The sequence below is a fragment of the Gobius niger genome (genome assembly GCF_951799975.1).
Source record: "Gobius niger genome assembly, contig: SCAFFOLD_54, whole genome shotgun sequence".
In the NCBI taxonomy this organism is placed as follows: Eukaryota; Metazoa; Chordata; class Actinopteri; order Gobiiformes; family Gobiidae; genus Gobius; species Gobius niger.
Window position 1 is genome coordinate 103,327 of NW_027639121.1, and position 26,257 is coordinate 129,583.

Genomic DNA, 26,257 nt, shown 5'->3' on the forward strand with positions numbered 1-26,257 from the left:
GTCAGTAGATGGTGAGGCTGACCGAGCGGTTCATCTTCTTCCCGATCAGGCGGCTGTTTCTCGGCGCCGTTTGCAGCGTCGACCTGGTCTGGACTCGATCCGTCGACAGGACCTTCTCCTCGGCCGCGGCTCGAGCCAACTGGGCCTTTTTCAGCTCCCTGAGACAAACCGGGACACGTTAAACAAACACGTTAAACAAACCGGGACACGTTAAACAAACCGGGACACGTTACAGACTTTATTCTGCAAGCTTTCCATCCTGTTATTCTGTCACTCCCTCATTAAAAACATGGCTGAAGTGTTGCCTTGGCACATTCACGTGTTTCTGAGTCATCTGTAAAAACTCTGATGGCGGCCATTTTGAGAGAGCATTTTAACCTCTTAACTCCCGCCTGAACGGACGCCATTTTCTCCAGTTTGGCTTTACCCAAATCAAAAGAAGCACCAAGAGAGCCACAAAAAATGAGAAGAAAACAAGGATGTAAACGCGACAAAAATTCAACAAAAATGTGACAAAAATGTGACAAAAAATCGACAAAAATGTGACAAAAATGTGACAAAAAAGTGACAAAAATTCAACAAAAATTAGACAAAAAAGTGACAAAAATTCGACAAAAATTCGACAAAAAAGTGACAAAAATTCAACAAAAATTAGACAAAAAAGTGACAAAAATTCAACAAAAATTCGACAAAAAAGTGACAAAAATTCAACAAAAATTCGACAAAAAAGTGACAAAAATTCAACAAAAATTCGACAAAAATGTGACAAAAAAGTGACAAAAATTCAACAAAAATTCAACAAAAATTCAACAAAAATGTAACAAAAATTCAACAAAAATGTGACAAAAATTCAACAAAAATTCAACAAAAATTCGACAAAAATTCGACAAAAAAGTGACAAAAATTTGACAAAAATGTGACAAAAATTCAACAAAAATGTGACAAAAATTCAACAAAAATTCGACAAAAATTCGACAAAAAAGTGACAAAAATTTGACAAAAAAGTGACAAAAATTTGACAAAAAAGTGACAAAAATGTGACAAAAATTCGACAAAAATTCGACCAAAAAGTGACAAAAATTCAACAAAAAAGTGACAAAAATTCGACAAAAAAGTGACAAAAATGTGACAAAAATTCGACAAAAATGTGACAAAAATTCAACAAAAATGTGACAAAAATTCAACAAAAATGTGACAAAAATTCAACAAAAATTCGACAAAAATTCGACAAAAAAGTGACAAAAATTTGACAAAAATGTGACAAAAATGAGACAAAAATTCAACAAAAATTTGACAAAAATGTGACAAAAATTCAACAAAAATTTGACAAAAATGAGACAAATTTAACAAAAATGAAAAAATGGAAGAAAAAAAAGAACAAAAAAACATACAAAAGGTGAAACAACACAGCAACAACGCGAGGAAAAAGATCAGTTTTGTGGGTCTTAGCTTTCAAATGAGGTGCTACACAGGCCTATATAACAGCCACAGAGGACAGAATGCACTTGGTTCAGGCGGGCGGTAAGAGGTTAAAACAAGGCAGTTATTCTAATTTACTGCATTTACAGACAGAAGGTTTGTCATCATTGTAGTGAGATATAAATGGTGCTGTGGGACTGGAAACAGCAGAACACCCCCTCAGGCGGCCTCAGGTACTACACTAGGATAACCTACACTAGTATAAGTAGTATAAGTAGTATAAGTACGTACTTCTCCAGTAGTGCGTTCTTGAACTTCTCCGCGTTCAGCTCCACCCTCAGCTGATCCGCGTCCATCCGCGCCGCCGTCAGCAGCACCGGCGCTCGCATCAGCTCCGAGGTCGAAGGTCGCCGCGCCGGGTCAGGGTGGATCATGAGCTGGAAGCACACGGCAGTCAGTACACTGTGGAAGCTCCAGGAGGAAACCCCTCAGTCTGAAGCTCTAAGAGGAAACCCCTCAGTCTGAAGCTCCAGGAGGAAACCCCTCAGACTGAAGCTCTAAGAGGAAACCCCTCAGTCTAAAGCTCCAGGAGGAAACCCCTCAGACTGAAGCTCCAGGAGGAAACCCCTCAGACTGAAGCTCCAACAAGAGGAAACCCCTCAGTCTGAAGCTCCAGGAGGAAACCCCTCAGTCTGAAGCTCCAACAAGAGGAAACCCCTCAGACTGAAGCTCCAGGAGGAAACCCCTCAGTCTGAAGCTCCAGGAGGAAACCCCTCAGTCTGAAGCTCCAAGAGGAAACCCCTCAGTCTGAAGCTCCAGGAGGAAACCCCTCAGCCTGAAGCTCCAGGAGGAAACCCCTCAGACTGAAGCTCCAACAAGAGGAAACCCCTCAGTCTGAAGCTCCAGGAGGAAACCCCTCAGTCTGAAGCTCCAACAAGAGGAAACCCCTCAGACTGAAGCTCCAGGAGGAAACCCCTCAGTCTGAAGCTCCAGGAGGAAACCCCTCAGTCTGAAGCTCCACGAGGAAACCCCTCAGTCTGAAGCTCAAAGAGGAAACCCCTCAGTCTGAAGCTCCACGAGGAAACCCCTCAGTCTGAAGCTCCAGGAGGAAACCCCTCAGACTGAAGCTCCAACAAGAGGAAACCCCTCAGTCTGAAGCTCCAAGAGGAAACCCCTCAGACTGAAGCTCCAACAAGAGGAAACCCCTCAGTCTGAAGCTCTAAGAGGAAACCCCTCAGTCTGAAGCTCTAAGAGGAAACCCCTCAGTCTGAAGCTCCAGGAGGAAACCCCTCAGTCTAAAGCTCCAACAAGAGGAAACCCCTCAGACTGAAGCTCCAGGAGGAAACCCCTCAGTCTGAAGCTCCAACAAGAGGAAACCCCTCAGACTGAAGCTCCAACAAGAGGAAACCCCTCAGTCTGAAGCTCCAACAAGAGGAAACCCCTCAGTCTGAAGCTCCAACAAGAGGAAACCCCTCAGTCTGAAGCTACAAGAGGAAACCCCTCAGTCTGAAGCTCCAACAAGAGGAAACCCCTCAGTCTGAAGCTCCAGGAGGAAACCCCTCAGTCTGAAGCTACAAGAGGAAACCCCTCAGTCTGAAGCTACAAGAGGAAACCCCTCAGTCTGAAGCTCCAAGAGGAAACCCCTCAGTCTGAAGCTACAAGAGGAAACCCTCAGACTGAAGCTCCAACAAGAGGAAACCCCTCAGTCTGAAGCTCCACGAGGAAACCCCTCAGTCTGAAGCTCCACGAGGAAACCCCTCAGTCTGAAGCTCCACGAGGAAACCCCTCAGTCTGAAGCTCCAGGAGGAAACCCCTCAGTCTGAAGCTCCAAGAGGAAACCCCTCAGACTGAAGCTCCAGGAGGAAACCCCTCAGTCTGAAGCTCCAAGAGGAAACCCCTCAGTCTGAAGCTCCAAGAGGAAACCCCTCAGTCTGAAGCTCCAAGAGGAAACCCCTCAGTCTGAAGCTCCAAGAGGAAACCCCTCAGTCTGAAGCTCCAACAAGAGGAAACCCCTCAGACTGAAGCTCCAACAAGAGGAAACCCCTCAGACTGAAGCTCTAAGAGGAAACCCCTCAGTCTGAAGCTCTAAGAGGAAACCCCTCAGTCTGAAGCTCCAACAAGAGGAAACCCCTCAGTCTGAAGCTCCAACAAGAGGAAACCCCTCAGACTGAAGCTCCAACAAGAGGAAACCCCTCAGACTGAAGCTCTAAGAGGAAACCCCTCAGTCTGAAGCTCTAAGAGGAAACCCCTCAGTCTGAAGCTCCAACAAGAGGAAACCCCTCAGTCTGAAGCTCCAACAAGAGGAAACCCCTCAGTCTGAAGCTCCAACAAGAGGAAACCCCTCAGTCTGAAGCTCCAACAAGAGGAAACCCCTCAGACTGAAGCTCCAACAAGAGGAAACCCCTCAGTCTGAAGCTCCAACAAGAGGAAACCCCTCAGTCTGAAGCTCCAACAAGAGGAAACCCCTCAGACTGAAGCTCTAAGAGGAAACCCCTCAGTCTGAAGCTCCAACAAGAGGAAACCCCTCAGTCTGAAGCTCCAACAAGAGGAAACCCCTCAGACTGAAGCTCTAAGAGGAAACCCCTCAGTCTGAAGCTCTAAGAGGAAACCCCTCAGTCTGAAGCTCCAACAAGAGGAAACCCCTCAGTCTGAAGCTCCAACAAGAGGAAACCCCTCAGTCTGAAGCTACAACAAGAGGAAACCCCTCAGTCTGAAGCTCCAACAAGAGGAAACCCCTCAGACTGAAGCTCCAACAAGAGGAAACCCCTCAGTCTAAAGCTCCAAGAGGAAACCCCTCAGTCTGAAGCTCTAAGAGGAAACCCCTCAGTCTGAAGCTCCAACAAGAGGAAACCCCTCAGTCTGAAGCTCCAACAAGAGGAAACCCCTCAGTCTGAAGCTCCAACAAGAGGAAACCCCTCAGTCTGAAGCTCCAACAAGAGGAAACCCCTCAGTCTGAAGCTCCAACAAGAGGAAACCCCTCAGACTGAAGCTCCAACAAGAGGAAACCCCTCAGTCTGAAGCTCCAAGAGGAAACCCCTCAGTCTGAAGCTCCAAGAGGAAACCCCTCAGTCTGAAGCTCCAGGAGGAAACCCCTCAGTCTAAAGCTCCAACAAGAGGAAACCCCTCAGACTGAAGCTCCAGGAGGAAACCCCTCAGTCTGAAGCTCCAACAAGAGGAAACCCCTCAGACTGAAGCTCCAACAAGAGGAAACCCCTCAGTCTGAAGCTCCAACAAGAGGAAACCCCTCAGTCTGAAGCTCCAACAAGAGGAAACCCCTCAGTCTGAAGCTACAAGAGGAAACCCCTCAGTCTGAAGCTCCAACAAGAGGAAACCCCTCAGTCTGAAGCTCCAGGAGGAAACCCCTCAGTCTGAAGCTACAAGAGGAAACCCCTCAGTCTGAAGCTACAAGAGGAAACCCCTCAGTCTGAAGCTCCAAGAGGAAACCCCTCAGTCTGAAGCTACAAGAGGAAACCCTCAGACTGAAGCTCCAACAAGAGGAAACCCCTCAGTCTGAAGCTCCACGAGGAAACCCCTCAGTCTGAAGCTCCACGAGGAAACCCCTCAGTCTGAAGCTCCACGAGGAAACCCCTCAGTCTGAAGCTCCAGGAGGAAACCCCTCAGTCTGAAGCTCCAAGAGGAAACCCCTCAGACTGAAGCTCCAGGAGGAAACCCCTCAGTCTGAAGCTCCAAGAGGAAACCCCTCAGTCTGAAGCTCCAAGAGGAAACCCCTCAGTCTGAAGCTCCAAGAGGAAACCCCTCAGTCTGAAGCTCCAAGAGGAAACCCCTCAGTCTGAAGCTCCAACAAGAGGAAACCCCTCAGACTGAAGCTCCAACAAGAGGAAACCCCTCAGACTGAAGCTCTAAGAGGAAACCCCTCAGTCTGAAGCTCTAAGAGGAAACCCCTCAGTCTGAAGCTCCAACAAGAGGAAACCCCTCAGTCTGAAGCTCCAACAAGAGGAAACCCCTCAGACTGAAGCTCCAACAAGAGGAAACCCCTCAGACTGAAGCTCTAAGAGGAAACCCCTCAGTCTGAAGCTCTAAGAGGAAACCCCTCAGTCTGAAGCTCCAACAAGAGGAAACCCCTCAGTCTGAAGCTCCAACAAGAGGAAACCCCTCAGACTGAAGCTCCAACAAGAGGAAACCCCTCAGTCTGAAGCTCCAAGAGGAAACCCCTCAGTCTGAAGCTCCAAGAGGAAACCCCTCAGTCTAAAGCTCCAACAAGAGGAAACCCCTCAGTCTGAAGCTCCAACAAGAGGAAACCCCTCAGTCTGAAGCTCCAACAAGAGGAAACCCCTCAGTCTGAAGCTCCAACAAGAGGAAACCCCTCAGTCTGAAGCTCCAACAAGAGGAAACCCCTCAGACTGAAGCTCCAACAAGAGGAAACCCCTCAGACTGAAGCTCTAAGAGGAAACCCCTCAGTCTGAAGCTCTAAGAGGAAACCCCTCAGTCTGAAGCTCCAACAAGAGGAAACCCCTCAGTCTGAAGCTCCAACAAGAGGAAACCCCTCAGACTGAAGCTCTAAGAGGAAACCCCTCAGTCTGAAGCTCTAAGAGGAAACCCCTCAGTCTGAAGCTCTAAGAGGAAACCCCTCAGTCTGAAGCTCCAACAAGAGGAAACCCCTCAGTCTGAAGCTCCAACAAGAGGAAACCCCTCAGTCTGAAGCTACAACAAGAGGAAACCCCTCAGTCTGAAGCTCCAACAAGAGGAAACCCCTCAGACTGAAGCTCCAACAAGAGGAAACCCCTCAGTCTAAAGCTCCAAGAGGAAACCCCTCAGTCTGAAGCTCTAAGAGGAAACCCCTCAGTCTGAAGCTCCAACAAGAGGAAACCCCTCAGTCTGAAGCTCCAACAAGAGGAAACCCCTCAGTCTGAAGCTCCAACAAGAGGAAACCCCTCAGTCTGAAGCTCCAACAAGAGGAAACCCCTCAGACTGAAGCTCCAACAAGAGGAAACCCCTCAGTCTGAAGCTACAAGAGGAAACCCCTCAGACTGAAGCTCCAAGAGGAAACCCCTCAGTCTAAAGCTCCAAGAGGAAACCCCTCAGTCTGAAGCTACAAGAGGAAACCCCTCAGACTGAAGCTCCAAGAGGAAACCCCTCAGTCTGAAGCTCCAAGAGGAAACCCCTCAGACTGAAGCTCCAAGAGGAAACCCCTCAGACTGAAGCTCCAAGAGGAAACCCCTCAGTCTGAAGCTCCAGGAGGAAACCCCTCAGTCTGAAGCTCTAAGAGGAAACCCCTCAGTCTGAAGCTCTAAGAGGAAACCCCTCAGACTGAAGCTCCAGGAGGAAACCCCTCAGACTGAAGCTCCAGGAGGAAACCCCTCAGTCTGAACCCCCCGTGGTCTCCTCAGTCTGAACCCCCCGTGGTCTCCTCAGTCTAAACCCCCCCGTGGTCTCCTCACCTTGAGCAGCGCGGTGAGCTCCGGCGTCAGCAGCTGGGGCACGGCGGGCAGCTTCCCCTGGCGGATCTCGTGCCACTTGTCTCCGTTGGTGGGCAGCGGCTCGGCGCCCGACGCGCTCACCACCGTCAGCGCCAGAGCGAAGATGTCGGCCTTGGATAAGTTACTGTAATCCTGAAAGCACAGACACGTCAGAAACCCGTCAGAAACCCGGCCCTCTGACCTGAGGCTGGAGGTGGAGCTGCACTGACCTCCTGCAGGACCTCGTTGGCCAGATATCGACTGTCTCCTTCCTCCACCTGAGGGTTATTGACCCGCGTCACATGACCCAGGTCACCTGATCACAGCACACGCCCGTTAGCTTCATCACAGAGATAATACAGAACATTCAGAGCGTTCCTCACCGATCTTGTAGACCACGCTGGTGGAGAAGAGCCCGTCCTCCTCGTCAGGATCTTCACACGACGACACGGACTTACGAGAAATGAAGATGTTACCTGAAACACGCCAGATTTAAGTTTAGAAACTGGAACTGCACATCTGTCCTGAAACCTGAAATTACTCCATGTGCACCAGGCCGGTGGAGATGTTTCTGATGTGTTTAGATGTTTCTGATGTGTTTAGATGTTTCTGATATGTTTAGATGTTTCTGATATGTTTAGATGTTTCTGATATGTTTAGATGTTTCTGATATGTTTAGATGTTTCTGATATGTTTAGATGTTTCTGATATGTTTAGATGTTTCTGATATGTTTAGGTGTTTCTGATATGCTTAGGTGTTTCTGATATGTTTAGATGTTTCTGATATGTTTAGATGTTTCTGATGTGTTTAGATGTTTCTGATGTGTTTAGATGTTTCTGATGTGTTTAGATGTTTCTGATGTGTTTAGATGTTTCTGATATGTTTAGATGTTTTTGATATGTTTAGATGTTTCTGATGTGTTTAGATGTTTCTGATGTGTTTAGATGTTTCTGATATGTTTAGATGTTTCTGATATGTTTAGATGTTTCTGATGTGTTTAGATGTTTCTGATGTGTTTAGATGTTTCTGATATGCTTAGATGTTTCTGATGTGTTTAGATGTTTCTGATATGTTTAGATGTTTCTGATATGTTTAGATGTTTCTGATATGTTTAGATGTTTCTGATATGTTTAGATGTTTCTGATATGTTTAGATGTTTCTGATATGTTTAGATGTTTCTGATGTGTTTAGATGTTTCTGATATGTTTAGGTGTTTCTGATGTGTTTAGATGTTTCTGATATGTTTAGATGTTTCTGATATGTTTAGGTGTTTCTGATGTGTTTAGATGTTTCTGATATGTTTAGATGTTTCTGATATGTTTAGATGTTTCTGATATGTTTAGGTGTTTCTGATATGTTTAGATGTTTCTGATATGTTTAGATGTTTCTGACATGTTTAGATGTTTCTGATATGTTTAGATGTTTCTGATATGTTTAGGTGTTTCTGATGTGTTTAGATGTTTCTGACATGTTTAGATGTTTCTGATATGCTTAGGTGTTTCTGATATGTTTAGATGTTTCTGATATGCTTAGATGTTTCTGATATGTTTAGATGTTTCTGATATGTTTAGATGTTTCTGATATGCTTAGGTGTTTCTGATATGTTTAGGTGTTTCTGATATGTTTAGATGTTTCTGATATGTTTAGATGTTTCTGATATGTTTAGATGTTTCTGATGTGTTTAGATGTTTCTGATAGGTTCAGATGTTTCTGATAGGTTCAGATGTTTCTGATAGGTTCAGATGTTTCTGATAGGTTCAGATGTTTCTGATAGGTTCAGATGTTTCTGATAGGTTCAGATGTTTCTGATATGTTCAGATGTTTCTGATATGTTCAGATCAGGGGTGCCCAAAGTTGGCCCACCAGAGTGACCTACTTTTGTTCTGGTGTGGTTAATACTGACTCTCTTCTATTCATTCTCAAAGGTAAATATGGATGCAGTACACCTTTTGGCCACCAGCGTCAAATTGGGGGCGCTGTTTCTCTCCTTTCACAAAGTTAAGGAAACACTGTTGTGGTGTCTTAGTGTTTATCAATTACAGAGCGTTTTAGCATCAACTTTCACAGTTTCACAACTTTTATTGCAAAGGTCGTTGACATTAACATCAGTATATGTTAAAAAGTGACTTATAAAAGAACTGATGCTGAACTGACATTTCAAAATAATCTAATGTGGCGTTTTCTTTGAGTGAGCGGACGAGGTAAAGTCACTGTAGGAGCTGCAGATACAGGTGTGTTTTTACATTTTGCACTAAATTACTACAATGGTTGATGTTTTACTAAAATTAGGCTTTTGCCAGAGTTACCATTTGTTTTAATACAGCATGTTATTTGCATAGATAGAATCAAATGCACATGTGGCTCACGGAAACATTAGAAGCAAATAAAATAAAGTAACTTTATAATTTGCAGTTATGTGTTTTTCGTGCTTGACTTCACTGTGTTTGGCCCCGACTCACTGGGCTTGATGTCCATGAGCACCAGGCCGGTGGAGATGTTTCTGATATGTTTCTGTGTGACTCACTGGGCTTGATGTCCATGTGCACCAGGCCGGTGGAGATGTTTCTGATGTGTGTAGATGTTTCTGTGTGACTCACTGGGCTTGATGTCCATGAGCACCAGGCCGGTGGAGATGTTTCTGATATGTGTGACTCACTGGGCTTGATGTCCATGTGCACCAGGCCGGTGGAGGTGTTTCTGATATGTTTCTGTGTGACTCACTGGGCTTGATGTCCATGAGCACCAGGCCGGTGGAGATGTTTCTGATATGTGTGACTCACTGGGCTTGATGTCCATGTGCACCAGGCCGGTGGAGGTGTTTCTGATATGTTTCTGTGTGACTCACTGGGCTTGATGTCCATGTGCACCAGGCCGGTGGAGATGTTTCTGATGTGTGTAGATGTTTCTGTGTGACTCACTGGGCTTGATGTCCATGTGCACCAGGCCGGTGGAGATGTTTCTGATATGTGTGACTCACTGGGCTTGATGTCCATGTGCACCAGGCCGGTGGAGGTGTTTCTGATATGTTTCTGTGTGACTCACTGGGCTTGATGTCCATGAGCACCAGGCCGGTGGAGATGTTTCTGATATGTTTAGGTGTGTGACTCACTGGGCTTGATGTCCATGAGCACCAGGCCGGTGGAGATGTTTCTGATATGTTTAGGTGTGACTCACTGGGCTTGATGTCCATGAGCACCAGGCCGGTGGAGATGTTTCTGATATGTTTAGGTGTGTGACTCACTGGGCTTGATGTCCATGAGCACCAGGCCGGTGGAGATGTTTCTGATATGTTTCTGTGTGACTCACTGGGCTTGATGTCCATGAGCACCAGGCCGGTGGAGATGTTTCTGATATGTTTAGATGTTTCTGATATGTTTAGATGTTTCTGATATGTTTAGATCAGGGGTGCCCAAAGTTGGCCCACCAGAGAGTGACATACTTTTGTGCTGCGTGTGTAGTGGTTAATACTAACTCTCTCCCATTCATTCTCAAAGGTAAATATGGGCGCAGTTCACTTTTTGACCACCAGCATCAAATTGGGGGCGCTGTTTCACTCCTTTCACAGAGTTAAGGAAACACTATTGTGGTGTCTTTGGTATTTATCAATCACAGAGCGTAACTTTATGATTTGCAGTTATGTGTTTTTCGTGCTTGACGTCGCCGTGTTTGGCCCCGACTCACTGGGCTTGATGTCCATGAGCACCAGGCCGGTGGAGATGTTTCTGATATGTTTCTGTGTGACTCACTGGGCTTGATGTCCATGTGCACCAGGCCGGTGGAGATGTTTCTGATATGTTTAGGTGTTTCTGATATGTTTCTGTGTGACTCACTGGGCTTGATGTCCATGTGCACCAGGCCGGTGGAGATGTTTCTGATATGTTTAGGTGTTTCTGATATGTTTCTGTGTGACTCACTGGGCTTGATGTCCATGTGCACCAGGCCGGTGGAGATGTTTCTGAGATGTGTAGATGTTTCTGTTACTCACTAGGCTTGATGTCCATGAGCACCAGGCCGGTGGAGATGTTTCTGATATGTTTCTGTGTGACTCACTGGGCTTGATGTCCATGTGCACCAGGCCGGTGGAGATGTTTCTGATATGTGTAGATGTTTCTGATATGTGTAGATGTTTCTGATATGTGTAGATGTTTCTGATATGTGTAGATGTTTCTGATATGTTTAGATGTTTCTGATATGTTTAGATGTTTCTGATATGTTTAGGTGTTTCTGATATGTTTAGATGTTTCTGATATGTTTAGATGTTTCTGACATGTTTAGATGTTTCTGATATGTTTAGATGTTTCTGATATGTTTAGGTGTTTCTGATGTGTTTAGATGTTTCTGATATGTTTAGATGTTTCTGATATGTTTAGATGTTTCTGATATGTTTAGGTGTTTCTGATATGTTTAGATGTTTCTGATATGTTTAGATGTTTCTGACATGTTTAGATGTTTCTGATATGTTTAGATGTTTCTGATATGTTTAGGTGTTTCTGATGTGTTTAGATGTTTCTGACATGTTTAGATGTTTCTGATATGCTTAGGTGTTTCTGATATGTTTAGATGTTTCTGATATGCTTAGATGTTTCTGATATGTTTAGATGTTTCTGATATGTTTAGATGTTTCTGATATGCTTAGGTGTTTCTGATATGTTTAGGTGTTTCTGATATGTTTAGATGTTTCTGATATGTTTAGATGTTTCTGATATGTTTAGATGTTTCTGATGTGTTTAGATGTTTCTGATAGGTTCAGATGTTTCTGATAGGTTCAGATGTTTCTGATAGGTTCAGATGTTTCTGATAGGTTCAGATGTTTCTGATAGGTTCAGATGTTTCTGATAGGTTCAGATGTTTCTGATATGTTCAGATGTTTCTGATATGTTCAGATCAGGGGTGCCCAAAGTTGGCCCACCAGAGTGACCTACTTTTGTTCTGGTGTGGTTAATACTGACTCTCTTCTATTCATTCTCAAAGGTAAATATGGATGCAGTACACCTTTTGGCCACCAGCGTCAAATTGGGGGCGCTGTTTCTCTCCTTTCACAAAGTTAAGGAAACACTGTTGTGGTGTCTTAGTGTTTATCAATTACAGAGCGTTTTAGCATCAACTTTCACAGTTTCACAACTTTTATTGCAAAGGTCGTTGACATTAACATCAGTATATGTTAAAAAGTGACTTATAAAAGAACTGATGCTGAACTGACATTTCAAAATAATCTAATGTGGCGTTTTCTTTGAGTGAGCGGACGAGGTAAAGTCACTGTAGGAGCTGCAGATACAGGTGTGTTTTTACATTTTGCACTAAATTACTACAATGGTTGATGTTTTACTAAAATTAGGCTTTTGCCAGAGTTACCATTTGTTTTAATACAGCATGTTATTTGCATAGATAGAATCAAATGCACATGTGGCTCACGGAAACATTAGAAGCAAATAAAATAAAGTAACTTTATAATTTGCAGTTATGTGTTTTTCGTGCTTGACTTCACTGTGTTTGGCCCCGACTCACTGGGCTTGATGTCCATGAGCACCAGGCCGGTGGAGATGTTTCTGATATGTTTCTGTGTGACTCACTGGGCTTGATGTCCATGTGCACCAGGCCGGTGGAGATGTTTCTGATGTGTGTAGATGTTTCTGTGTGACTCACTGGGCTTGATGTCCATGAGCACCAGGCCGGTGGAGATGTTTCTGATATGTGTGACTCACTGGGCTTGATGTCCATGTGCACCAGGCCGGTGGAGGTGTTTCTGATATGTTTCTGTGTGACTCACTGGGCTTGATGTCCATGAGCACCAGGCCGGTGGAGATGTTTCTGATATGTGTGACTCACTGGGCTTGATGTCCATGTGCACCAGGCCGGTGGAGGTGTTTCTGATATGTTTCTGTGTGACTCACTGGGCTTGATGTCCATGTGCACCAGGCCGGTGGAGATGTTTCTGATGTGTGTAGATGTTTCTGTGTGACTCACTGGGCTTGATGTCCATGTGCACCAGGCCGGTGGAGATGTTTCTGATATGTGTGACTCACTGGGCTTGATGTCCATGTGCACCAGGCCGGTGGAGGTGTTTCTGATATGTTTCTGTGTGACTCACTGGGCTTGATGTCCATGTGCACCAGGCCGGTGGAGATGTTTCTGATGTGTGTAGATGTTTCTGTGTGACTCACTGGGCTTGATGTCCATGAGCACCAGGCCGGTGGAGATGTTTCTGATATGTGTGACTCACTGGGCTTGATGTCCATGTGCACCAGGCCGGTGGAGGTGTTTCTGATATGTTTCTGTGTGACTCACTGGGCTTGATGTCCATGAGCACCAGGCCGGTGGAGATGTTTCTGATATGTTTAGGTGTGTGACTCACTGGGCTTGATGTCCATGAGCACCAGGCCGGTGGAGATGTTTCTGATATGTTTAGGTGTGACTCACTGGGCTTGATGTCCATGAGCACCAGGCCGGTGGAGATGTTTCTGATATGTTTCTGTGTGACTCACTGGGCTTGATGTCCATGAGCACCAGGCCGGTGGAGATGTTTCTGATATGTTTAGATGTTTCTGATATGTTTAGATGTTTCTGATATGTTTAGATCAGGGGTGCCCAAAGTTGGCCCACCAGAGAGTGACATACTTTTGTGCTGCGTGTGTAGTGGTTAATACTAACTCTCTCCCATTCATTCTCAAAGGTAAATATGGGCGCAGTTCACTTTTTGACCACCAGCATCAAATTGGGGGCGCTGTTTCACTCCTTTCACAGAGTTAAGGAAACACTATTGTGGTGTCTTTGGTATTTATCAATCACAGAGCGTAACTTTATGATTTGCAGTTATGTGTTTTTCGTGCTTGACGTCGCCGTGTTTGGCCCCGACTCACTGGGCTTGATGTCCATGAGCACCAGGCCGGTGGAGATGTTTCTGATATGTTTCTGTGTGACTCACTGGGCTTGATGTCCATGAGCACCAGGCCGGTGGAGATGTTTCTGATATGTTTCTGTGTGACTCACTGGGCTTGATGTCCATGAGCACCAGGCCGGTGGAGATGTTTCTGATATGTTTAGGTGTGTTACTCACTGGGCTTGATGTCCATGAGCACCAGGCCGGTGGAGATGTTTCTGATATGTTTCTGTGTGACTCACTGGGCTTGATGTCCATGTGCACCAGGCCGGTGGAGATGTTTCTGGTATGTGTAGATGTTTCTGATATGTTCAGGTGTGACTCACTGGGCTTGATGTCCATGTGCACCAGGCCGGTGGAGTGCACGTAGCGCAGGCCGCGGGCCACCTGCAGCAGCAGCTCTTTAAGCTCCGCCTCGCTCAGGAACGCCAGGCGCCGGTAGTTCTCGGTGATGGCGTCGGAGAGCGTGCCGCCGTTACAGTACTCGTTCTGGATCAGCATGTGGTCGTCCTCCGCCCACGCGCTGTAGTACCTCACCACATGGGGGTGCTGTCCCAGGACGGCGTGGGCGTACACCTCCCGCAGGGCGTTCTGCCTGGAGAGAAGAAGAGCGTTAGCCAATCAGAGCAGGGCGTGAAGAGAAGAAGAGCTTTAGCCAATCAGAGCAGGGCCTGAAGAGGAAGAAGAGCTTTAGCCAATCAGAGCAGGGCCTGAAGAGGAAGAAGAGCTTTAGCCAATCAGAGCAGGGCCTGAAGAAGAGCTTTAGCCAATCAGAGCAGGGCCTGAAGAGAAGAAGAGCTTTAGCCAATCAGAGCAGGGCCTGAAGAAGAGCTTTAGCCAATCAGAGCAGGGCGTGAAGAGGAACAAGAGCTTTAACCAATCAGAGCAGGGCCTGAAGAAGAAGAAGAGCTTTAGCCAATCAGAGCAGAGCGTGAAGAGGAAGAAGAGCTTTAGCCAATCAGAGCCGGGCGTGAAGAGGAAGAAGAGCTTTAGCCAATCAGAGCAGGGCCTGGAGAGAAGAAGAGCGTTAGCCAATCAGAGCAGGGCGTGAAGAGAAGAAGAGCTTTAGCCAATCAGAGCAGGGCCTGAAGAGGAAGAAGAGCTTTAGCCAATCAGAGCAGGGCCTGAAGAGGAAGAAGAGCTTTAGCCAATCAGAGCAGGGCCTGAAGAAGAGCTTTAGCCAATCAGAGCAGGGCCTGAAGAGAAGAAGAGCTTTAGCCAATCAGAGCAGGGCCTGAAGAAGAAGAAGAGCTTTAGCCAATCAGAGCAGAGCGTGAAGAGGAAGAAGAGCTTTAGCCAATCAGAGCCGGGCGTGAAGAGGAAGAAGAGCTTTAGCCAATCAGAGCAGGGCCTGAAGAGAAGAAGAGCTTTAGCCAATCAGAGCAGGGCGTGAAGAGAAGAAGAGCTTTAGCCAATCAGAGCAGGGCGTGAAGAGAAGAAGAGCTTTAGCCAATCAGAGCAGGGCCTGAAGAGAAGAAGAGCTTTAGCCAATCAGAGCAGGGCGTGAAGAGAAGAAGAGCTTTAGCCAATCAGAGCAGAGCCTGAAGAGAAGAAGAGCTTTAGCCAATCAGAGCAGGGCGTGACGAGGAAGAAGAGCTTTAGCCAATCAGAGCAGAGCCTGAAGAGGAAGAAGAGCTTTAGCCAATCAGAGCAGGGCCTGAAGAGGAACAAGAGCTTTAGCCAATCAGAGCAGAGCGTGAAGAGGAAGAAGAGCTTTAGCCAATCAGAGCAGGGCCTGAAGAGGAAGAAGAGCTTTAGCCAATCAGAGCAGGGCGTGAAGAGAAGAAGAGCTTAAGCCAATCAGAGCAGGGCCTGAAGAGGAAGAAGAGCTTTAGCCAATCAGAGCAGGGCCTGAAGAGGAAGAAGAGCTTTAGCCAATCAGAGCAGAGCGTGAAGAGGAAGAAGAGCTTTAGCCAATCAGAGCAGGGCCTGAAGAAGAGCTTTAGCCAATCAGAGCAGGGCGTGAAGAGGAAGAAGAGCTTAAGCCAATCAGAGCAGGGCCTGAAGAGGAAGAAGAGCTTTAGCCAATCAGAGCAGGGCCTGAAGAGGAAGAAGAGCTTTAGCCAATCAGAGCAGGGCGTGAAGAGGAAAGGAGCTTTAGCCAATCAGAGCAGGGCGTGAAGAGAAGAAGAGCTTAAGCCAATCAGAGCAGGGCGTGAAGAGAAGAAGAGCTTTAGCCAATCAGAGCAGGGCGTGAAGAGAAGAAGAGCTTTAGCCAATCAGAGCAGGGCCTGAAGAGGAAGAAGAGCTTTAGCCAATCAGAGCAGGGCCTGAAGAGAAGAAGAGCTTTAGCCAATCAGAGCAGAGCGTGAAGAGAAGAAGAGCTTTAGCCAATCAGAGCAGGGCGTGAAGAGAAGAAGAGCTTTAGCCAATCAGAGCAGAGCGTGAAGAGAAGAAGAGCTTTAGCCAATCAGAGCAGGGCCTGAAGAGGAAGAAGAGCTTTAGCCAATCAGAGCAGGGCCTGAAGAGGAAGAAGAGCTTTAGCCAATCAGAGCAGGGCCTGAAGAGAAGAAGAGCTTTAGCCAATCAGAGCAGGGCGTGAAGAGGAAGAGCTTTAGCCAATCAGAGCAGGGCGTGAAGAGAAGAAGAGCTTTAGCCAATCAGAGCAGAGCGTGAAGAGAAGAAGAGCTTTAGCCAATCAGAGCAGGGCGTGAAGAGAAGAAGAGCTTTAGCCAATCAGAGCAGGGCCTGAAGAGGAAGAAGAGCTTTAGCCAATCAGAGCAGGGCGTGAAGAGGAAGAGCTTTAGCCAATCAGAGCAGGGCCTGAAGAGAAGAAGAGCTTTAGCCAATCAGAGCAGGGCCTGAAGAGGAAGAAGAGCTTTAGCCAATCAGAGCAGGGCCTGAAGAGGAAGAAGAGCTTTAGCCAATCAGAGCAGAGCGTGAAGAGGAAGAAGAGCTTTAGCCAATCAGAGCAGGGCGTGACGAGGAAGAGCTTTAGCCAATCAGAGCAGGGCCTGAAGAGAAGAAGAGCTTTAACCAATCAGAGCAGGGCGTGAAGAGAAGAAGAGCTTTAGCCAATCAGAGCAGGGCGTGAAGAGGAAGAAGAGCTTTAGCCAATCAGAGCAGAGCGTGAAGAGGAAGAAGAGCTTTAACCAATCAGAGCAGGGCGTGAAGAGGAAGAAGAGCTTTAGCCAATCAGAGCAGAGCGTGAAGAGAAGAAGAGCTTTAGCCAATCAGAGCAGGGCCTGAAGAGAAGAAGAGCTTTAGCCAATCAGAGCAGAGCGTGAAGAGGAAGAAGAGCTTTAGCCAATCAGAGCAGGGCGTGAAGAGGAACAAGAGCTTTAGCCAATCAGAGCAGGGCCTGAAGAGAAGAAGAGCTTTAGCCAATCAGAGCAGGGCGTGAAGAGGAAGAGCTTTAGCCAATCAGAGCAGGGCGTGAAGAGGAAGAGCTTTAGCCAATCAGAGCAGGGCGTGAAGAGGAAGAGCTTTAGCCAATCAGAGCAGGGCGTGAAGAGGAAAGGAGCTTTAGCCAATCAGAGCAGAGCGTGAAGAGGAAGAAGAGCTTTAGCCAATCAGAGCAGGGCGTGAAGAGAAGAAGAGCTTTAGCCAATCAGAGCAGAGCGTGAAGAGGAAGAAGAGCTTTAGCCAATCAGAGCAGGGCGTGAAGAGAAGAAGAGCTTTAGCCAATCAGAGCAGAGCGTGAAGAGGAAGAAGAGCTTTAGCCAATCAGAGCAGAGCGTGGAGAGAAGAAGAGCTTTAGCCAATCAGAGCAGAGCGTGGAGAGAAGAAGAGCTTTAGCCAATCAGAGCAGAGCGTGAAGAGGAAGAAGAGCTTTAGCCAATCAGAGCAGGGCCTGAAGAGGAAGAAGAGCTTTAGCCAATCAGAGCAGGGCCTGAAGAGGAAGAAGAGCTTTAGCCAATCAGAGCAGGGCCTGAAGAGGAAGAAGAGCTTTAACCAATCAGAGCAGGGCCTGAAGAGAAGAAGAGCTTTAGCCAATCAGAGCAGGGCCTGAAGAGGAAGAAGAGCTTTAACCAATCAGAGCAGAGCGTAAAGAGAAGAAGAGCTTTAGCCAATCAGAGCAGAGCATAAAGAGAAGAAGAGCTTTAGCCAATCAGAGCAGGGCGTGAAGAGGAAGAAGAGCTTTAGCCAATCAGAGCAGGGCCTGAAGAGGAAGAAGAGCTTTAGCCAATCAGAGCAGGGCCTGAAGAGGAAGAAGAGCTTTAGCCAATCAGAGCAGGGCCTGAAGAGGAAGAAGAGCTTTAGCCAATCAGAGCAGGGCCTGAAGAGGAAGAAGAGCTTTAGCGTGAAGAGGAAAGGGGCGGCGACTCACTCGTCGATGGATCCGGCGAGCGGCTTCTTCGACCTCTTGATGGCGTAGATACATCCGTCTAAGCGCTTGACGCACTTGAAGACGGCGCCGAACTCGCCGCAGCCGATCTTCTCCAGCTCCAGGAACTCGGAGGCGTAACGGGACGACATGTCTCCGCCCATCATGGTCACGCGCTGCAAGACAGAGGAGACCATGAAGCTCTGAGGGCGTGAGGAACCTCAGGCGGGAGAACCTAACGCAGAGTGAACCTCAGGAGAGACTGACCTTGGGGGGCGGGAGGATCTCCTCGTCTCCTTCGCCGTCGCTCGGCTCCATGTCCTCGCCACAGGAGCTGCAGAAACAGAAACGTTTAGAATCAGGAGGAAAGAGGAGCTGCATTTAAAACACTTCACTAACACGATACAGACGGAGGCTGCAGTGGGAACCGACCCACAAGCTCCAGCAGGGGGCGGTGTCGTCACTAAATGATCCTCCTGAACTCATGAGCAGCTTCAGCACAAACGCACATGTTTCTTAAAGCGAAATAAAGCCTTAACTTACTCACACTTCAGTCTGAGCCAGGACTAAACCAGGACTAAACCAGGGCTAAACCAGGACTAAACCAGGGCTAAACCAGGACTAAACCAGGTCTAAACCAGGTCTAAACCAGGACTAAACCAGGACTAAACCAGGGCTAAACCAGGACTAAACCAGGGCTAAACCAGGACTAAACCAGGTCTAAACCAGGTCTAAACCAGGTCTAAACCAGGACTAAACCAGGGCTAAACCAGGACTAAACCTGGACTAAACCAGGACTAAACCAGGACTAAACCAGGACTAAACCAGGACTAAACCAGGGCTAAACCAGGACTAAACCAGGTCTAAACCCGGACTAAACCAGGACTAAACCAGGACTAAACCAGGACTAAACCAGGACTAAACCAGGGCTAAACCAGGACTAAACCCGGACTAAACCAGGACTAAACCAGGACTAAACCAGGACTAAACCAGGACTAAACCAGGACTAAACCTGGACCAAACCAGGACTAAACCAGGGCTAAACCAGGACTAAACCAGGACTAAACCAGGACTAAACCAGGACTAAACCAGGACTAAACCAGGACTAAACCAGGACTAAACCAGGACTAAACCAGGACTAAACCAGGACTGGATAAGAAACTAGACTCTTAGACAAAGAGAAAAACACATGGGCAAAAAATATTAATAAATAAAAAACAAAACAAAAACATGGTCTTTAGCTTTAGCCTCAGAGCCTGAAGTCACGGCTGTTGTTCCTAAACTCCAGATCAGAGATGGTCTCTGGGTAAAGTGAGCGCTCACTCTGCTTTGGTAAAGTATCAGAGACAGAGTGAGCGCTTCTCACTGTGTCAGGATCTTTCACTTTGTGGATCAGCCTCAGTGAGTTTAGTAAAGTTTATCTTTAGTAAATCTGTCCTGATGTGGATCTGCCTCTGAGCTCAGGAGGGAAGAACGTCTGAACTCTCTTTTATCAACGCTTTAGTGAGAATTCTGCTCAATAATGAAGTCACAGGAGACACTTCTTTCTCCTTAACGATACTTTATATACACATTATTTTAACTTAATTAAAATAGCACAAGCATCGAAATAAGTCCTGTTAAGGCACCGGTATCGTTAAAGTAGAAGTATGGAAACAAACAAACGGTACCGGGCCGAGGCTGCCCTGTTAGAAACAAAAACGGCCTGAATCAGCTGGTCAGGTGGTCCAGTAAAGTCCTGGGCCTCAGACCAGTTTGGACTTTCTGCATGAGTGACAGTTAGAGAGGACGACATGAAGCATCGTAAAGACACTGAGCATCCTTTGCCGTTAGAGTTTCGATGCTTCCGTCTGGGCGTCGGTTTCTGATGCCAATGAGCCACAGGAACCGTTTAAAGAAAAGCTTTGTTCCCGCTGCCCTTTCCTTTATGAACAAGTCGGGATCAAATCACCCCTGACACGGCTTTTTATCTTTGTTATTGTCATGTGGCTTAAACTTCAGTTGTATCTGAGGCACATCCTGTTAGTATCTGGAGACTTACAAGCTTTGTATTTAAATATGTGATGTTTTATCTTTGTATAATGTGTTTAATGTGTCGACTAGTTCTCAGAATTGCAAAACGAATTTACCCACAGGTACAAATAAATTAACCTAACCTAACCTAACCCAGGCTTTGACCTGAGTCAGTGTGAGGGACGAGAGCAGCAGCAGGAGCAGAACCTTCAGAACGTCTGAGCAGGTACAGGGTTCTCATGGTTCTCCTGTCGGCCACATTCACTCTCTCTCCTTTTGCCTAAACTAAACAAGGCGTCACTAACGGTTCAGATTTAGGCCAGGACGCCGGACCACGGGCTGTTTTTCTCAGGCTGGTGTCGCCGTGCAAGACCGATGTTTGTGGGCGATTATTCTGGAGATATCGGCGTTTATCTGCGTTAGATCGGCCGATATCCGATATAGAAAATCCCTAAATATCGGCCGATCAGGTGCGGGCGTGTTGTGTGTTTCTTAGATCGGGGGCGGGTCTTAAAACTCACTCGTTCCAGTGCGCCCTCTTGCGATTGGCTCGCTGCTGCGTGGCCGACTGGATGAGCAGAGAGTCCGGCGTGAAGGGGTTAAAGTTCACCAGCGGCGTCTGCTGCCGCCGCGCGCTGTCCGTCAGCGCCTTCCCCGATTGGTCGCTCTTGAACAGCGCCACCCTGCGATTGGATGATCCGGCCGACGTCCTGGCTCTGGACAGGAGACTCTGAGGACAGACAGACGGACCGTTAGTATCTATCACAAACACGGAGGGTCTGGAGGTGAAAGACCCGGGACAGGAAGTCACAGGAATGAGATTCTCAGGTTAAACAAACTCTTTTCTGAATCTAAAGACAATAGGAAACACAGGGACGATGGAAAATCTGGATATTTAAAAGACAATCAGACACAGGGCTTGAACAGAAATGAGTGTTTAAAAGGAAATGCCCATATTTGGATGACGGCGTCCTCTCGGCCACACCCCCTGCCGCAGCCTCAGGTCTAAAGCCACAGAAACAAAAAGCTGCTGTGGGCGTGGCTTGAATCTGAGCGTCTCAAACCGTTTGTCCGGGACTCGCAGCTGCCGCCGGCGCCGCCGCCCGGTTTGGAAACGTTTAGAAACGTGAGCTTCTTCTGAACAGATTTGAAAGAAGTCGGATCGTTTTACACCGAACAAAACAGAGCGAGGAGTGAGTTTGGAAACGCCACGAGACTCGGCCACGAGACTCGGCCATGAGACTCTGTCAGGGACAATGGACGCCACAGTGAGGTGACACAATCCTCATAACCCCAGAGCTCAGCCATGAGACCCAGGTTTGGCAGCAGGTCCGGCTCATGTGTTTTACTGCCATTTTAAAACCAAAACACCTCGTGTAGGAGCTTCATCATCATGATACTGGGGGGGCGGGGGGTCAGTGGTTATAACAATAAAGTTCTTCAACCCCCCACACTGATAAATGAGCTTTTATGTCATTAGGCTTCGGTCACATGACGTCGCCTCGTGATTTAAACTGAGGCGGTAACCATGGTAACGGTCGTTATACAGATCTATGGTCTTACTTAGTTTCTTATTTCTCTGTAATTACATGAAACAAAAACTGTCCCAAAGCTCTGAGTCGTCTGTTCAGCTCAGATGAACTCAGCGGCTCGGTAGCCCAGCGTCCGGGTTCGATTCCCACCTGGACGGGCCTTTCTGTGGAGTTTCCATGTTCTCCCCGTGTCTGCGTAGGTTTCCTCCGGGTACTCCGGTTTCCCCTACCACTAAACATAACATGTACAATAGGCCAGGATGAATGAGAGTGTGTTTGTGAGTGTGCCTGGGGGACGACGGATGGAAATCAGCCCAAGGCTGTAATCCGGTGTGGCTCGTTTACATGCATGAGACACATGTATGTTCATTAACATGCACTGTCCCGACCAAATAAACCAATAAATAAAAACATCTCCTCATGAAGGCGTCTGAAAGTGGAGATGATTCAGGAACATGAGCGTGATGTCGGTCAGGAGTTTGTGAATCTGACAAATAAACATTTGGACGTTTCCGAACAGACGATGCCTCAGATTCTCCTGCGAGTTCCTGAACCCAAACCTTAAAACTGCTTCAAATATGAATCACAAAAAAGAAAAGAATCGAAACAAGAAGTCAAACATGTCTCTTAGTGAGAAAACAGTTTGTTACAAGGTCAAAAATGAAGATATTAAAATAAAAGAAACATCCTTTGGTTATAAAAATGAGTCATATTCATCTTGTAAAAAATAAAAATTAAAAATAAATCAGGAATTTAAAGGGATGAGATGGAATGTGCCATGAGCTGGTGTGGACGATGCAGAGAGTCTGTGTTTCTGTTGTGAGAGACGGAGCCGCCTGGGCTCGTTCTACATCATCACTGGAACATGTAGGGGGTGGAAAACACAGCATTTTAACATTTAAACTCCCCTTTAACCCCCACAGGATCACATGCTCTCCAGTTTGGCTTTACCCAAATCTGCCTCTTGAACAAAGCACTAAAACAGTGACAAAAACAGACGAAAATGTGATGAAAACGCAACAAAAGAGCCTCAAAAAAGCCACAACAAAAACATGATAACGTCCATTTAAATCAATTTTGTAGCTTTCAAATGAGCCGTTACTCTGCCCTGTAGGCTGTAGTTTGGGTAAAGCCGAACTAATATTCACATCTGTGTCATGGAACTGAACTCTCTGCAGACGCTCAGTGACACACGGGGGATTCTCGTGTTTAAAGTTCTGTCCCAGTGACGCCCACAGGGACACGCTGTTCTGTTCTCTCTGACATGCTTCACCTACAGCCGTTGCATTGTGGGCCGGTCCTGTTCAAACATTCAAAAATTCCTGGAGTTTAACCCAGTGACCCAGATCTGAGCGCGAGTTGCATAAGTGTCCCACATGTCCCGGGACAGAGTTAAACGCCCGGAAAACCTCCCCGCCCGCCCCAGACGTCAGACCTTTAACGTTTAATAAAGGGCCACGTAATAACGGCTGCTCCTTTAAAGACAAGCCGACAGATTACGTTTTTAAGCAACAGCAGCTGACCTACAAACCTCTGACCGAGCACATTCTGTCCAGGAAACAAGGCATAAGCGAGGACTGAAACAAAACAAGAAGGTTGGAAAAATGTGACAAAAAAGTGAAGGAAAAAGCAACAAATATGTGACAAAAACACAACGAAACAAGTGACAAACAGTGACGACACAAGGAAGAGCTTAGACGAGTTCATGTGTACCTGTCTGGTCTTAGTGTGGTCTACCTGTGTTCCTATGGCTCCAAACGGGGGTGAAGTTGGAAGTGACCGAGCTCTTCCACAAAGACCAGACAGGTACGGATCAACTCGTCTAAAGCGCAGGTCAGAACTGTTCCTTTAAGGCGGGGGGAGGATATCTGACTCTGTATCACTTTATACTGTTTAAAACTGCATTAACTTCTTAACTCCCGCCTGAACAGAGCACATTTTCTCCAGTTCGGCTTTACCCGAATCAGAAAGCTACTTGGGGGAAAAAAGCACCACAACAGCAGCAAAAAATGAGAAGGAAACAAGGATGTAAACGCAACAAAAAAGTGACAAAAGTTCAACAAAAATGTGAGAAAAATGTGACAAAAATTCAACAAAAATGTGACAAAAAAGTGACAAAAATTCAACAAAAAAGGACAAAAAAGTGACAAAAATTCAACAAAAAAGGACAAAAAAGTGACAAAAAAGTGACAAAAATTCAACCAAAAAACGACAAAAATTCAACCAAAAAAGTGACAAAAATTCAACAAAAATGTGACAAAAAATGACAAAAATTCAAAAAAAAAAGACAAAAATTCAACAAAAAAGTGACAAAAAATGACAAAAAAGTGACAAAAAAAAGACAAAAATTCAACAAAAATGACAAAAAAGTGACAAAAGTTCATCAAAAAAAAACGACAAAAACCCAATAAAAAAGTGACACAACTTTAACAAAAAAGTGTCAAAAATTCAACAAAAATGTCACAAAAATGAAAAAATGAAAAGATAAAAAAAAGAATAAAAAAAACATACAAAAGGCGACACAACACAGCAACAACGTGAGGAAAAAGATCAGTTTTGTGGGTCTTAGCTTTCAAATGAGGTGTTACACAGGCCTATATAACAGCCACAGAGGACAGAATGGTTCAGGCGGGGGGTAAGAGGTTAAAACCAGGTGCTCATGTGACCTGTGTCTGTGATCAAGTGTTTCGATGGTTTAGCAACATTAAGCTCTTACAGTTTCCTCAGTTTTCATTCATCAGGTCAGGACTGTGATCCGGGTCAAACATCCTCCAGATTTACCCTTTAAAGAAGCTGCTCATTCACTTAAACCTGATTCTCTGATCACAAACAATGAAAGCGGAGCCGCTACATTAAAGTCTCAGCCCAGTCCCAACTCTTTTCTAACATTTGTGTCGCTTTCAGGCACATTCCACCACTGTAGGGTCACTTAAAGGGTCACTTAAAGGGTCACTTTCACATAAAGGCCAGAGTTTACGACACACAGAAGGAAAACCAGTCCATTAGCAGGGGAAAAGTCAGGTTTAGTGGCTTTAAATCCTTATCTAATGTGACGGAATGTGACCCGTCTGTGATCGACAAGAGGTTTGAGCGATATTTGTGTTTCTGCAGGTACATTATTCTGTAAACGGGATTTAACAGGCTGTAACTGGTGCTATACTTCCTAAAGCATGATGTATCAGGTGTAAAAGCAGCTAATCCTGTAGTTTAACCTCATTTACTCCAGTTCAGCTTTACCCAAATCCTGTAGGCCATTGTAACACCTCATTTGAAAGACCTACAAAACTCATCTACATGGATCTTTTTCCTCACGTCATCACATTTTTTTCCATCTTTTTTTGGGGGGGGGGCAATTCAACTCATTTTTGTAACTTTTTGTCACATTTTTGTCGTTTTTTCGTCACTTTTTTGTCACATTTATTGTCATTTTTGTGTCATGTTTTTGTAATTTTTTGTCACATTTTTTTGTCACTTTTTCGTGATTTTTTTGTCATTTTTGGTCATAATTTTGTCGTTTTTTCATCACTTTTTCGTATTTTTGTAGTCATTTTTTGTCACATTTATTGTCATTTTTTTGTCACATTTTTGTCGTTTTTTCGTCACTTTTATTTGTCATTTTTGGTCATTTTTTTTAATTTATTTTTGTAATTTTTTGTCATATTTTTGTCTTTTTTTCGTCACTTTTTCGTAATTTTTTGGTCACTTTTTTGTGTGACTTTTTTGTCGTTTTTTGTCCTTTTTTTTGTCACATTTTTGTCATTTTTTGTCACTTTGTCGTTTTTTGTCTTTTTTTAGTCATATTTTTGTAAAAATGTTTGTAGTTTTTTTGTCACATTTTTGTCGTCATATTTATTGTCATTTTTTTGTCACTTTTTTGTCAAACTTTTCTCACTTTTTTGTCACATTTCCATCATTGTTTTCATCTCAGTTCTGTCGCTATTTTCCCACCTCTTTTCCTAAGAAGCTTTTGGATTGGGGTAAAGCCAAACTGGAGAAAATGTGCTCGGTTCAGGCGGGGGTTAAGGGGTTAAAAGCTCTACAAACACGTCCGGGGGGGTCTTGTACATGTTAACCCTGCGATCACAGACACCAGGTCACACTAGGGTCTGATTTAACGATGATTTAAACAGAATAAAGTCAAATAAACTCCTTTAAAAAGCCAAACCTGCAGCTGAGAGTCACATTCCTTCACATTATATAAGGACTTACAGGTGGTTTTAAAGAGGAGAAGCTGGTGTTTCAGCCTGGGGGGGTCACACGTACCTTCGGCGTGTGCGGGGTGTCGAACAGCCGCAGCTTCCTGAAGGTTTTGTGCGGGGGAGTGTCTGGACAGTCCGGGATGGGGGAGCTGGACGGTTCCCCCTCGTCCGGAGAGTCCCCGAACAGCCGGGACAGGGGCTTCCTGGGGCTGGGGGAGCATGTGGAGAACAGGCGGCCCGTGGGGGACTGCCGATGTGCGGGAGAAGAGCCGAAGCTCAGATCCTCCTCCTCCTCCTCCTCTTCCCCCCAGAGCTCCACGTCCTCCCCGGACTGGTCCAGGGCGCAGGCCGCCTCCCTGCGCGCCGCCACCGGGGAGTCCATCTCCGTGAAGCCCGACTCTCCGCCCGTGCTGTTGTTCACGTCGTCGATGGGCTCGTCCTCGCCGTCGCTGCCGGAAAAGAGCAGCTTCTGTCGGATGACTTTGCACTGCGGGGACGCGGAGCCGGGTCTGCGGCTGGAGCGCGACATGTC

At 46.2% G+C, this 26,257-nt stretch overlaps 1 protein-coding gene across 1 annotated transcript; it reads right to left on the reverse strand.

The window, feature by feature from the left end:
• wee1 (WEE1 G2 checkpoint kinase) lies at positions 1-26,257 on the reverse strand. The gene is made up of 10 exons (XM_079583309.1): positions 25,790-26,257; positions 20,516-20,724; positions 18,249-18,315; positions 17,985-18,157; positions 14,041-14,309; positions 7,220-7,312; positions 7,067-7,152; positions 6,819-6,989; positions 1,711-1,856; positions 1-158 (listed from the first exon to the last, which is right to left on the reverse strand). Exons 1-10 carry the CDS (start codon positions 26,252-26,254, stop codon positions 2-4), a joined length of 1,836 nt encoding a protein of 611 aa, XP_079439435.1. The 5' UTR covers positions 26,255-26,257; the 3' UTR covers position 1.